The 13647-nt window shown below is 42.3% G+C and overlaps 1 protein-coding gene across 1 annotated transcript; it reads left to right on the top strand.

The window, feature by feature from the left end:
- Positions 1-558: 558 nt before the first annotated feature.
- On the top strand, positions 559-11661 carry LOC309397794 (putative G-protein coupled receptor 174). Its single transcript, XM_081964143.1, has 2 exons — positions 559-689; positions 8748-11661. Exon 2 carries the CDS (start codon positions 9313-9315, stop codon positions 10303-10305), a length of 993 nt encoding a protein of 330 aa, XP_081820269.1. The 5' UTR covers positions 559-689; positions 8748-9312; the 3' UTR covers positions 10306-11661.
- Positions 11662-13647: the final 1986 nt, after the last annotated feature.

Consider the following 13647-nt stretch of genomic DNA (forward strand, 5'->3'; position numbering starts at 1 on the left):
TCAAAATTTCCGCTACCAGTTCTCCGAACTACTCAAAATTTCTGCTACCGGTTTTCCAAACTACATCAAATATCCACTTCTGGTTCTCCAGAACTTGTCAGAACCTGCTGGACTTCACCCCTGAACTGTGGTGGTTCCCTGAACAACGGTGGCAAGAAAGGTCATAAAATGGAGCTGTAACTCACTTAACAAATGTCTTGCTTAGGGATGGAAATTTGGTACCCAACTGTGGTCGTAAATCAGGGACTACCTGGGTCATTGACATGAGTTTGCCATCCTTTGTGGCATACAGGCCATGTCAATCAAGGCCCCCTGCTCTCTTCTTACCATGCGATCACCCGTAAAGAGGAAAACATTGGGCTATATATAGACTCCACCACTGTAGCAGACCGGTGAATTTTGGGTGCGTTCTGTTTCATGCTCCTTACTGAAATTGGTCATTGCTCAGAATTAATCACGCGGTGCACATTGGAAAAAATATATCGGCTGTAGAGCAACTTCAGAGGCTTACGAGTGACACCTTTAACTTCCGCGCCTCTTCATCTCCTCTTTCGGTCCCACATGAAAGGAGGAGCTGCAGTTTTGCTTTCTGTAATAAGCAGAGAAGGAAACATGCACCGTAGCAGCAAACTTTTGTTCTTACAGAGGATGTAAAGAATGTGCTTAAAGCCAGGCAAGAAACGGTAACGGTAGGACTCGTATGCTTTTGTTTTATGCAGTGGTTAGTTATCTATCTCGCAGGTGTTTCTTGTAATTAGTTGGGAAGCCGTTTGCTTAAACTCTGTTGGGTTTCCGTCAAAGCATTTTACATTTGCAAACGGAATTAAAATAAAATAAGCGAGAGGAACAGTCCATCCGAGAAGATTTGGGGGGAAACTTGTGCTGAGAAAGCCTAAGATTTCACTACTACAAAAATCCGTAGACTGGGATACATTTTGATACCTGAAATAGCTATGCTGAAAACAGTTCAATCTATTTGTACGTATAATAGTACCTTTCCTATACAGTGATCTGTTTCTGAAATTGCAGGCAAAGGAATTGGATTCTTTATTTCTTTCCAGCTTGACACAATGGTCAGATATGGGAGATTCCATCCTATGCCCTACATTGAGCCGTCTCTGCATTTGTGGAGAGTGTCCTTTAGCATATACAGATTGTTACCTGTATAAGGGAGTGAGAGACAGATACCTTGGTCCATATACCAAAAGAATTGACTCATTGGGATCCCCATATCAAAACAACTTACCTTATGTGCGGCTAGAACCGGAAAATAACATTCAACACAGCACAGTACTTAAACAAAAATGGTTCGGTTGAGATCTGCATACGTGGGACTGATTGGGGTAGATTGCAGGGGTGACGCCGAAATATAATTTTATCATATTTTATCTATATCTTAAATTATTGTATTCTATTCCAGTTTCATTTTAGACTGCATTTTATTCCAATTCCATTTTAAATGGCATTTTATTCCAATTTCTTTTTAAATTGCATTTTATCAAATTCTATTTTAAATTGCTTTTATCACATTTTAGTAATCATTTGTTTCTGGAACTTTGCACTTTGATATGGCCCAAGGGGTCATCACTCAAGACTCAATGTCGATGTCTTTCTGGAAAGATCAATAACTAAATTTATGACAGAGGCCAAGAAATGATTGAAGTAATATTATCAGTTGGTGATAATAGTTGCTATATGTTTCCTGGCACCCTGAATATGTATATTCATGTGCATATATAACTTTAAAAATATTTGTAAAGAGCTACCTGCAGACTAAGTCCTGCTTAGAGAAAATCTAAGTCAGTTTAATGTAGTAATTAAGGCACGAGGCTAGGATCTAAAAAACAAATCTTAGGCACAAAGCCAGCAAGGTGACCTTGAGCCAGTCACTCTCTCACAGCCCTAGGAAGGAGGCAATGGCAACCCCTTCTGGAAAAAAAAGCATTGCCAAGAAAATTGCAAGGACTTGAGCAGGCAGTTTGTGAGACTTAAGCATGATTGAACAGAAGAAAACAAGAAGAGATCTATTTAAGTCAAAAGGGCAACTGAGATTTATTGAAATTAATGAATCCGCTCTAAGCCGTGATTAAATCTGGTTTAAACGCAAGGCTTTCCTACTTGATAAAAGAACGTAACTTTGAAAAAGAAATCATTTTACTTGGAAAAAAGAGGAGATTCTCTTTGTTATACTGATTTGCAATTGTTTGCAATTATTTTGCAATTTTTGCAAATCTTTGCAATTTTGCCATGGAATTATAGCAGAAAAGAATTCCCATCTCTCCATTTTGAAGAAGTGGTTGCATCAGGGGTGAAATTCAGCAGGTTCTGAACGGTTCTGGAGAACTGATAGCTGAAATTTTGAGTAGTTCAGAGAACCAGCAAATACCACCTCTGGCTGGCCCCAGAGTAGGGTGGGAATGGAGATTTTGCAATATCCTTCTCCCAGGAGTGGGGAGGGAATGGGGATTTTGTAGTATCCTTCCCCTGCCATGCCCACCAAGCCACGCCCATAGAACCAGTAGTAAACAAAATTGAATTTCACCATTGGGTTGCGTAGCTAACTTTTTTTTTTTTTTAATATTACCAGTGATACAATCCCAGTTCGGTTAGGAACCCCACATGGAAAAACAAACGGGTAGAAGAGGCTTTACATTTAAGCAAGAATTTGAGATGCATTTAATCACGGTAATTGTCAAAAGTGAAACAAGATGCATTTGTAATGTCTAAAATTGCTTCTTATACAGTAGTGCATGACTTAACCCTATCTTCTTTCTTAACTGCATTTATAATCCATTTCCCACTAAAAAAAAACACCCCTACATATATAACTCTCTAGCACTTCAGGCCACCTTTAATCCTCATAACAATTTAGTGATGAAAGTTAGCTTGAGAAGAGGAACTGACCCTGAATGACCCAGTAATCAAAGGCCCTTTCTCACCAATGAGTTACTCTGCATAAATTTGCAGAATAATCTACTTCTTCTTCTATATATACATATAAACAGCTCTCTGTGTGTATGTTCCAGCATAACTCTGGAATATCTCGAGCAATTTCAACCAAACTTGGTACACATACGACTTACTCTTTGGAAATAAATACTGTGGGGGTAAGACACCCCCTAACACCCCTCTGGGTGTGTGTTCTTGGAGAATAATTTGACCCTTTCCTCTCAGTGGCAGCCCCTCAAATACTGGAAGGTTGTTATCACGTCTCCCCTGGTCCTTCTCTTCACTAGACTAGCCATGCCCAGTTCCTGTAACTTGTCCTCTTCACTTTTAATTTGTCCTTTTGATTTTAAGAAAAAGGATCAAAATAATTTTGCTCAATAGAGTCTTTGGAACAAGATGAAGTGATGGAATAGTTACCCCCTGGGGAGTGTGTCATTGTCTGGTTTTCGGTTGTATTTGTGGAAACATGTGGGAGTTGTGCTGGAAAGGCAGAGGTGTACAGACACCATGAAATGAATAAATCAACCTAGAACTTTGCTACTTGGAAAGACATTTTATAGATGAACCAATCCCAGCCAACACAACCTACAGCATGTTCTCAATATTCACAATATGTCTATCAGCCCCAAAAGACAAATTAACCTCAGTGTCACAGTTCCAAATAGCATCCAAAATTAAATCAGAGTCCGAGGCAAAGGATTCCTCAAACTTCCAATTTATTAAGAGAGGCATGTTGGCACATCTGGGAAAAACCGAATGTGAAAGTTTCCCGGTTTTCCCCACCCAGTTGAAAGTTCAAGATCTTGCCCCCAGACCAGGGGTGGGTTCCTGCCAGTTCTAAGCTCTTCTATAGAAGAGGTTCCACAAATCTACAGTGCCGTTTAGAACCGGTTCCAGCTCCCTCCCCCCGCCCGCCGCTCACTGATTGGCTGCCTCACCAATCCCCCTGCCCGCCTCTAAGAGTCCTATCTAAACCTTAAAGTCTTAAAGCTGTCAAGTTTGAACATCCCTGGGGTTTTTCTAAAGGGTTAGGGGTGCAAGGATCTTGTAACTTGACAGCTTTGAGACTTGCACACTTTAATGCCAGAGTTCCTGAACCAACATGACTGGAGGAGGAATTCTGGGAGTTGAAGTCCACAAGTCTTAAAGCTGTCAAGTTTGAACACCCCTGGGGGGGGGGGGTTCCCTAAAGGGTTAGGGGTGCAAGGGTCTTGTAACTTGACAGCTTTAAGACTTGCATGCTTCAAATGCCAGAGTTTCTGAGCCAACATTTTGGTTGCTAAGCAAGAGCATTGTTAAGTGAGTTTCACATTTTACAAGTTGGCCACGCCCACCGTCACATGACTGCCAAGCTACTCCCACTTGATCACATGGCCGGCAAGCCACTCCCACCCAGTCACATGGCCGGCAAGCCACTCCCACAAAACAGGCCACACCTACAGAAGAGGTTCTAAAAAAATTTGAAACCCACCACTGCCCTACACCCACAAGCCCATCACATGGTCCAATATTCCACTGCCATGCTGGCAGTTCCACCCATCCAGTTCTGGCCAGGTGCAGAAGCAAAGGATGACCTTGGCTTTCTAGAAAGAATTTTGTTATGGCTACATATCATCTAAATCCATACAATCTCCCCTCCCATTTCCCCACAATAGAAAATGCATAGTAGAATAATAGAAAGTGTGGCAGGCCAAAGATCCAAACAAAAAGATGGTTGCAGGCCTGACTAATGGAGTCTTTTACCTAACATTTGCCAATGTTCTTGGCCCACTGGAGAGAAGACACTTTTCTTTATTTTTGGACTCTTGTTTGTCTGTGAAAGACAACCTGAGTCTGCTCACAATATCCTTGGATTATACTTGATCTCTCTTAAAAGGGTAACAAGGTCACGTTGAAACTACCCTTGTATATTAATAGCTGAACGTCCTGAAGGGGTCTTGGGCTTGTTTGTTTTCTCACAGACATTTCATCACCAAAGTAGGTAACATCATCAGTGCTAGTAAGGCAAGTTTGCTCTGTTTATATTCTGGTGACTACTGGTGGGGGTGATCTTAGAGGTCCTTTGATTGGGCTGTTGGCTCTTTGGCTGTTTCTTGATTGTGGTTTTGGTTGTTTGATTGTTAGTCTGATGTTATCCTTGGAGTTAACCTATGCTGATCTGGGTGCTGATTGATGATAGAGAGCTGCTTTGTTCCATTTTGAAGCAGCGTCCATACCAGCATAGATTAACTCCAAGGTTAACATCAGACCAACAATCAAGTAAACAATACCCCAATCAAGAAACTGCCAAAGAAGCCAACAGTAAACAGTCCCTGTTGCAAAACCCAAGGTAGCTTCTAGCATTTTTATTTTATTTTACAAGAATTCTTCTGGGCTGCATGGAAGCCCTATGAGGATCCTTAAAAAATGAAAAGCGTTAAGTCTCCTGTGTTGAATGTCCAGGAAATAAGGCATGATAAAACACAGAATAGTAGTAGTTGGTAATCAAACATGCCTGTGGTCGAAAAAAGTCGAGAGGGCAGCAAGCCATCAAAAACAATTTTGCTGGAAATGCAAAAAAGTACAAGGAACTTTTTATCATATATGGTGGACCTGCCCGGAAACACAAAAATATTGGACAAAAATCTGGAAATGGGTGCAAGAAATTACAGGAGAACAAATAAAATACAAACTCGAAACCTTTCTGCTGGGAATAATCAAAGTGAAATATACAAAGAAAATTAAATATTTATTAACGCGTATTTTAACTATAGCTAGAATAGCATTTGCCCAACGCTGGAAACAAAACAATACCCCCTCGGACGAATTAGTGATAAAAAAAAAACTTTGGACTGCGCAGAGATGGATAAATTAACACTGAAATTAAAGGATAAGGAAGAATCGGAATATCATGAAATTTGGAACAATTGGTATAAATGGCTGCAAAACAAGAAAAATAATTAAGCCGAAAAACAATATATATAAATTTTTATAGAATGTGTATAAAAGTATGTAAATATAGAAGCGGAATGTTATATATATGTACAGATATGATGATATCACAATGTAAACAATGTTGATATAATGATTGTAATGTGTGGTAGAAGGAGAAAAATAATAAAAATATATATTGATGTAAAAAAACAAAACAAATGGCAATAGCACTTAGACTTATATACCGCTTCACCCTGCTTTTACAGCCCTCTCTAAACGGTTTACAGCATCAGCGTATTGCCTCTGGCTGTGTGCCATTAAAAATGAGCTTTAAGGGCATTGCTGCGGCTTCTATCTCAACACCTGAGACTTTCCAAAGTTGAGACTTTGGAAGAAGTTCAGAGAAGAGCAACTAAGATGATCAAAGACCTGAGGCTGAAAACATATGAAGAACGGCTGCAGGCTAGTCCAAAGAAAAGAAGAATTAGGGGTGACATGATAGCAGTCTTCCCGTATTTGAAGGGCTGCGACAAAGAAGAAGGGATCAAATTATTCTCCAAAGCACCGGAGGGCAGGAGAAGAAACAATGGATGGAAACTGATCAAAGAGAGAAGCAACCTGGAATTAAGGAGAAACTTCCTAACAGTGAGGACAATTAACCAGTGGAACTGCTTGCCTCCAGAAACCATGGATGCTTCATCACTGGAGGTTGTTAAGAAGAGACTAGACAATCACTTGTCTGAGGTGGTATAGATTGTCCTGCTTGAGCAGGGGGCTGGACTAGAAGACCTCCAAGGTCCCTTCCAGCTCTATTCTATTCTAATAATCTTGGAAGCCCACTAAATTTTCTATATTAAATAGAATCGAGCCTTAAGATGACTGTGATTTTCTTTTGCTCATGCCCCTTTTCGATGAAATTGTCATTTTCCCTTTATCAGCTCATCCATTGGCATTACTTTTTCCCTTGGTGGATGTTAAGCCATTCACTAGGCAGGCTTGTTATGAGGATACAATGACATATATATCTATAGCCTTTATTGTCATTGTACAAAATAAATACAACGAAATTGGTGATGATGAAGTGAGTGCAGAATAATTGTGATCTATATACTGCTAAAACTCTCCTCGACATCACCTTTAACTGGGAAAAAGAATTTACAGAATGTGTCCAATATCCAGGACCCACGAGTCTCTAAGAATGACGTTTGGCTGCTTCAGTGTTACTGGCTACTACTATGTTGCTGCTACAGTCATGTAATTTCCATTTCAGAGAACCATGGTGGCGAAGCGGTTAGAATGCCGTCCTGCAAGCTACTTCTGCTGACTGCCGATTGCCAGCAGTTCAATTCTCACCAGGCTCAAGGCTGACTCTGCCTTCCATCCTTCCGAGGTCGGGTAAAATGAGGATAGAGATTGTTGGGGGCCATAGGCTGACTCTGTCAACCGCTTAGAGAGGGCTGTCAAGCACTGTGAAGCAGTATACAAAGACTTGTGCTATTGCTATTGCTAAATGCTGTTGCTATTTCAACATTCTATGACAGTTTCCCAGCCAATCTCGCAGTCCCTTGCTCCATCCCCAGCCCAGCGGCAGCTGCTTATGGTTCTTGTGTTGGCATTATATATGGTATAGCAACAGTCAGTAGATTTTCTTAATCTATGTTTAGTGTTTTGCAAATGATGTGAATATAGCTGATGTGTATAACATTATGCGCCTGGGGGCGGTGATGTGACAAAGCAGCAGAAAGAATTACATCCCCATTTCTTTATACTTCAAATTATAGACTCTTAGATGCTAAGTATAATGCAATGGGGTATAATATTTCTGCTGCTTTATATTATTCCTACCAATTGAGTTCCAGGAGACACTCCTTATGCTAGCTTTCTTCATGCCGAGTCCCTCCAACTGTGTGAGACTATATTTTCAGACTTGTCAACTAGCTGTTAACAGCTTGTTTGAAAGACACATTATGGAGAGAAGTGATTTAGTAGGATAATATGAGACACAAGCACTTCGCATTTTAATTAATCACTGAAAAACCTTCAGAGCAGGAATCAAATCCTGGCTATTTATATAACAGAGGACTTAACTGTGGCTCAGCTAACCGTGACAGAAAGTTTGAAAGGGCCATTGGCTCAATGTTTGTTCCTCAAACCACTGAACATTAAGTAATGGTCTTCATCTATCACAATCAAAGAAAGGTAGACATTTAGAAGCTTTTGTTACTAACGGCACTGGAATTCGCTGTTAAAGACTTGATAGGTTGTGTAGTCTGACTCATACGATAAAGCAGAATAAGAAATACAGCAAGATTAGGTTCACCCTGTACACCAGGGGTGTCAAACTCAAGGCCTGCGGGCCAAATCTGGCCCACGGGGTACTTAGATCCAGTCGATGGGGTCACCTTGGAAACAGCGAAGGACTGTCCCGTGGTGCTTATGCCAGCAAAAAGGGCTCCTGAGCTCCATTTTCGGCTGCCCTAAAACAGCAAAACCTCTGCCAGTGAAAATGGAGCTTGGGAGGGGCACGTGTCCCCGACATGAGTGACGTTGAGCCGGCCATGCCCATCCTGGCCACGCCCACCCCAGGAGACATTCCCAAACAATTCCAATCTGAATAGAAGCACCTTTGTTTTATCATCTTTCTTTCTGAAGCTGGCAGGTAGGATGTCTGCTGAGGAAGGCAAGGTTAGGTTGGGATGGGAGGCCAAGTAGCCATTGGTGTAAGCGCTGTCAAAGGAGAAGACCTTGGTGTTAAAACTTCCTCTGATGTATCTAACAGAGGTGAGATGGAGTTGGTTGATGGAACCTCTAACCAAGCCAACTTTGAGATATTTTTCATTGCACAGGACCCCATAAACTCTTATTTGTATTTTCTTCACTTGCAGGTGTTCCAATTTGGGGGTACTGCGGAATAATAGATGTCAAAGTCCTTTTTGGTATGACAGTTGGAAAGGAAGAGAAGTTCTCCGCACGGGTGGTGGCTGTGATGTCTCAATGTGCCTTTGGGATTTATTTGTCTTCCCTTTACTCAAGAACAGCACCTATTTGAGAGCGAGGACTCTGGGATAAAGCTTCTTCCAAAATCAACCGGATTCCATCATCAAACAAGCTAATCATCCTTATCAAACACAACACAATGAAGAAAGCTGAAAGAGGATCCAAAGACGAGCATAGAAGAATCAGAGAAGCAAAAAGATCCTAAATGTTCTGGTTATTATTTTTTTAATTGATTTCCCCTACAAAGGAACTGCAGAAAAATCTGTTTTTTGCAAGCTTGCAAAAGAAAAGACGATGCAGCAAAACCAGGTGATGTCCAGATTTCACAGACGCAGTGCCTCCGCTCAAGTGATAGCTTTTTCACATCCTTCCCCTGAGAATTCAAGATAGCAACAATTTCAGATCATCTCCTTATCTTTCTCCTAGCCGCTCCGGTACTTCACCAGGAAAATCATGGCAGCCAATGACTCAAACCATGACGAAGAGGAGTTCTTGAAATCTTTCTACGCCATCATGTACACCATCATCCTGGTTCCTGGGCTGATTGGGAATGTGTTGGCTCTCTGGGTCTTCTACGGATATATGAAAGAAACGAAACGGGCCGTGATTTTTATGATCAATCTGGCAATTGCAGACTTGGCCCAAGTTCTATCGCTGCCGCTAAGGATTTTTTATTACCTGTCCAAAAGCTGGCATCTGGGGAAGGAACTTTGCATGTTTTGCTTCTACCTCAAGTACGTCAACATGTATGCGAGCATCTACTTCTTGGTTTGCATCAGCGTGAGGAGATTCCAGTTCCTCATGCACCCTCTGAGGTTCAGTGACTGCAAGCGCATCTACGACATGTACATCTGCATCGTGGGATGGGTTATGGTTTGCGTTGGCTGCTTAGCCTTCCCTCTCCTGCGTCTTACCTCCAACGAGACCTGCGCCAACAACAAATGCTTTGCGGACCTGCCCTTGAACAATGCAGATGGACCCATCCCAATAGCAATGTTGTCCCTAGGTGAGCTGGTTGGCTTTGTGACCCCTCTGTCGATCATCTTGTATTGTTCCTGGAAGACCGTCTTATCTCTCCAAGAGAAGAATTCTGTTTCCCAAGACCTTGGGGAGAAACAGAAAGCTTTGAAGATGATCCTGACTTGTGCCATTGTATTTTTGATTTGCTTTGGGCCTTATCACGTCAGCTTCCCTCTCAATTACTTAGTCAAGTCCCAAACGATAGAAGATTCTTATGCCCGAAAGGTTATTTTGGTCTTCCACGCAATTGCCTTGTGTCTTGCCAGTTTAAATTCATGTCTTGACCCTATAATTTATTACTTTACCACAGATGAGTTTCGAAGGCGGCTTTCAAGGCAAGATTTACAGGACAGCATTCAATTTCATAACATGCGCTGTGGACGTGAAAAGGAGCCATCGGAAATAAGTATAGTCAAGGCTGAGTGATCAATAGGAAACTCATATTACGGATGGGGTGGGGCTGATAACATCTTTATTTGATGCCATGATAAGTTAGGGGGGGAAAGCACTTATTTTAAACATTCCACTAGCGTACTCCTCCAGGTACAATTGGCCCATATAGCAAGCATGGGGATAAAACTCAAAATAATGCTGTCTTATTTAGTTTGACATGGAATAGAGAGAAACTTGGCTAGACTTTCAACATTCTGATATTGTTGTAGCCTGCCAGCGGCCAGTGCAGCTGGCACCAGATTCAGATAGTGAGGAGGTTGGGGAGGAACATGGGCCAGTCCAGGAGTCTGGGGAAGGCTCTGATGAGGGCTCTGTGTTGGAGGCAGAGAGGGGGCCAGGGCCATCTGACAGTTATCAGCTGCCTTCAGAGTCAGACATCAGTGAGGCAGATGAACAGCTGGAGCCTGTTCCCAGTGTGCACATGCGCAGAGTGGCCAGACGAAGGGAACAGCTAAAGAACAGAGGTTGACTTGGGAGAAGGACACAGGTGGACGATAAAAGGACCCTCCCAGAGGAAATAAAAGAGGAACATAAGGAGAGTGGAGTTTGCAGGAGATAATTATTTGCTTAATTGGTTGGTGACACTCCGAGACTCCTTGTCAAGTTTTGCAGATTTCTGCCTGTCAGCTCTCCAAGCCAGATAAAGTCTGTGACTGTAAATCCTTCCTTGAAAGACTTTGCTGGATGTGAATGTGCAGAATTCACAGTCAATTAATAAAAGGGTTTTTTGTCAGGATAAGGATTTGCTTCATGCTCTTGGGAAGCCTCAGTCAGAATAGATATATCCTACAACAATAAAGTAGAATTCCAGGAATCTTTGCTATGTCTCTTCTTCAACCTAGACTACTTAACTCAAGGGGTTCACATCTATCTTGAAAGACTGCCCATGTTTCTCTCTGTCCCATTTGATGCTAAGAAAATCAAGATGGAGTTATTTTCAGTTTCTTTCTCATTCTTTCTTCCATTTCTGACCTGTGTGATCTCTAGTCCAAAACCCTCCTTAACTGCATTCTCATACTTTATACCTCATTGACAGCAATAAACCACTCAAGACATTATTGGAAGGATAAATCCTCTTGAGAGATAGTCGCATATGGGATGGATAAGGGACAAGAGATGAAAAGAGAGAAAAGGTGTGCTTCTTTTTGATATCTCTTGGATAAAAAGGTATGAAGCAACACTCGGTTTTCTAGAGTTGTAATTCTATTTTGTAAATGCCCACAGTACTGTGAAACTGTTAATTTAAGTGTGTCTGAAATAATTTATAAAATCCATTTTGTACCTTAATAAATTTGTATGTGTATGGTACTGTATGTGTGTGTAAAGTCTTTCTGAAATGTAGCTTGAGAACAATGGCAAAATAGATGAAATAATTTGTAGGGCGAAAAAAGGCTTAGATATATAGAGATGATAGATAGATAGATGATAGATAGATAGATAGATAGATAGATAGATAGATAGATAGATAGATAGATAGATAGATATCATTCATTGGCATCCTTCAGTCTCAAAAGACGATGGTGTCGTGCTTTGGAAAGAAGTAAAGCTGGAGTGTCCTCTCCAGAGCATGAGGCCTGGGTAGATTAATAAGGAGGATAGACTGTTAACCAAGCAGCAGATTCCCCCCTCTCCACATCGCTGAAATAGTCCAATGGAATCGCAGAGCTGATACGGTTGGTTCCAGCTGCGTCGCAGGAGTTACCAGAACGTGGTTGTACACAGTCACAAACTGCTTCCGGGACTCCGGCTCCGGATTTTGCCTGGAGGTTGACTCCTGAAGCCTTTTCCAGTAGTGGATGTAGCCACAAGGCAGTGGAGGTTTGTAATCAGAGTTTCTCTTCTCCTAGAAGATGGCTCTGCTGCTTTATCAGCCGTTGGGGCGTAGAGCCCTCTTCCGCCTTCAAAAGCGTGGACCGTCTTCTCCTGTAACCCTGGAAAGCGGCCCTTACGAGGTGCTCCCAGCCGGGCCAGCTGGACCAAGGTTTTTTAAGGAGGTGTTACTCCTCCATCACTCACCCTTTGTCCTGGCTTGTGACAGGCAGAGCCTGGCTTCCCAAACGTTGGGCCCAGGATGGCGGGTTTATAGAAATAGATGTAGATCTGTATCTTAAAATACTCTCTAGATGCTCTCTTCATTCTCCCACTTGAGGGAAGCAGCATAAAACAGTTGCATTTTTTAAAAAGTTGAAAGCAACTCAGGGGTTGTTTTTTTTTTGAGTGCCCTAATCCAGGGGTGTCAAACACAATTTCATTGAGGATTGTGTTTGACCTCGGAGAACTGGGTGGGGGATGGGGGCATGGTGGGCATGACATGGAACATGTATCGGGGGCACCTGTGGCAGCCAAGTGCTAAGGCAGGACTTCCCTCCCTCACTCTCATTATAATCTCTCTCCTTCCTGTCTTCCTTCCTTCCCTCTTCCTTCTCCTTTCTCCTTCCTTCTTTCCTTCCTTGCTCTCTTCCCATCTTTTTCTTTCCTCTTTCCCTTTCTCCTTTCCTGTCCCTTCTTGCACACTCAAATGCTAAAGGGGGAGACATTTCTCTCTTTGTTTTAAGTTTGTTTTAATAGCCCTCTACCAGCAAAAACAGAGCCCGGGGGGGGGGGGGCTGCGTGTAGCCCTCCCGCATTCTGTTTTTGGCCGCAATGCAGCCCCCTTTGTTGTTTCCAGGCCAGCCCCATGGGGCAGATCTATGCACCCCATGGCTCTAGCCTGCGGGCCTTGAATTTGACACCCCTGGCCTAATCTCCTTCAGCATGCAAACAAATCAACTTGCAAGTAGATTTTACTTCCATGTCAAGAACCGCTCCACTGGTTCCCCATCCTTTTTATTGGAGACAGTTGTTTTACTCTGCCTTATGAAGGGCTGCATCTTGAAAGAAATAATGCTGTTGAATCATTATAAACCTAATTCAGAACCAACCAAGCTCTTCTCACATTTGCTCCACACCCACTTTCCAATTTTATTTTCAGATGGAACGGAAAAAAAAAAATCCCAACAACAACACAAAAACCACCCGCCCCCCACCAGTTTTAGCCCAGCAAGCTGATGTGATAGATAATTCTCACCTCGTTGTGCTAACAACTCATCTGCCTTTCCCACCACCGTGTTAGGTGTATGGAAACCACAACTCAAAGGAACCGTGACAAGTAAGAACGGCAATAGGAAACAGAGATCAGATGCGCCAAGGCTGATGCTGAAGGCAGGAAACGAATGTGAGATGGCGCATGCTACTACAGGGCAGCCATGTGAGATATGCTGTGTCTGAGAACCTCATAGCACTCTGCACTGCATGCATAACACAAGGTTTCATGCG

The sequence above is a fragment of the Natrix helvetica genome (assembly GCF_964273705.1).
Source record: "Natrix helvetica genome assembly, chromosome: 11".
NCBI classification, from domain to species: Eukaryota; Metazoa; Chordata; class Lepidosauria; order Squamata; family Natricidae; genus Natrix; species Natrix helvetica.

What these genes read in the sequence shown, in the direction of transcription:
- LOC309397794 (XM_081964143.1), top strand. Translation starts at nt 9,313, where the DNA reads ATGGCAGCCAATGACTCAAACCATGACGAAGAGGAGTTCTTGAAATCT.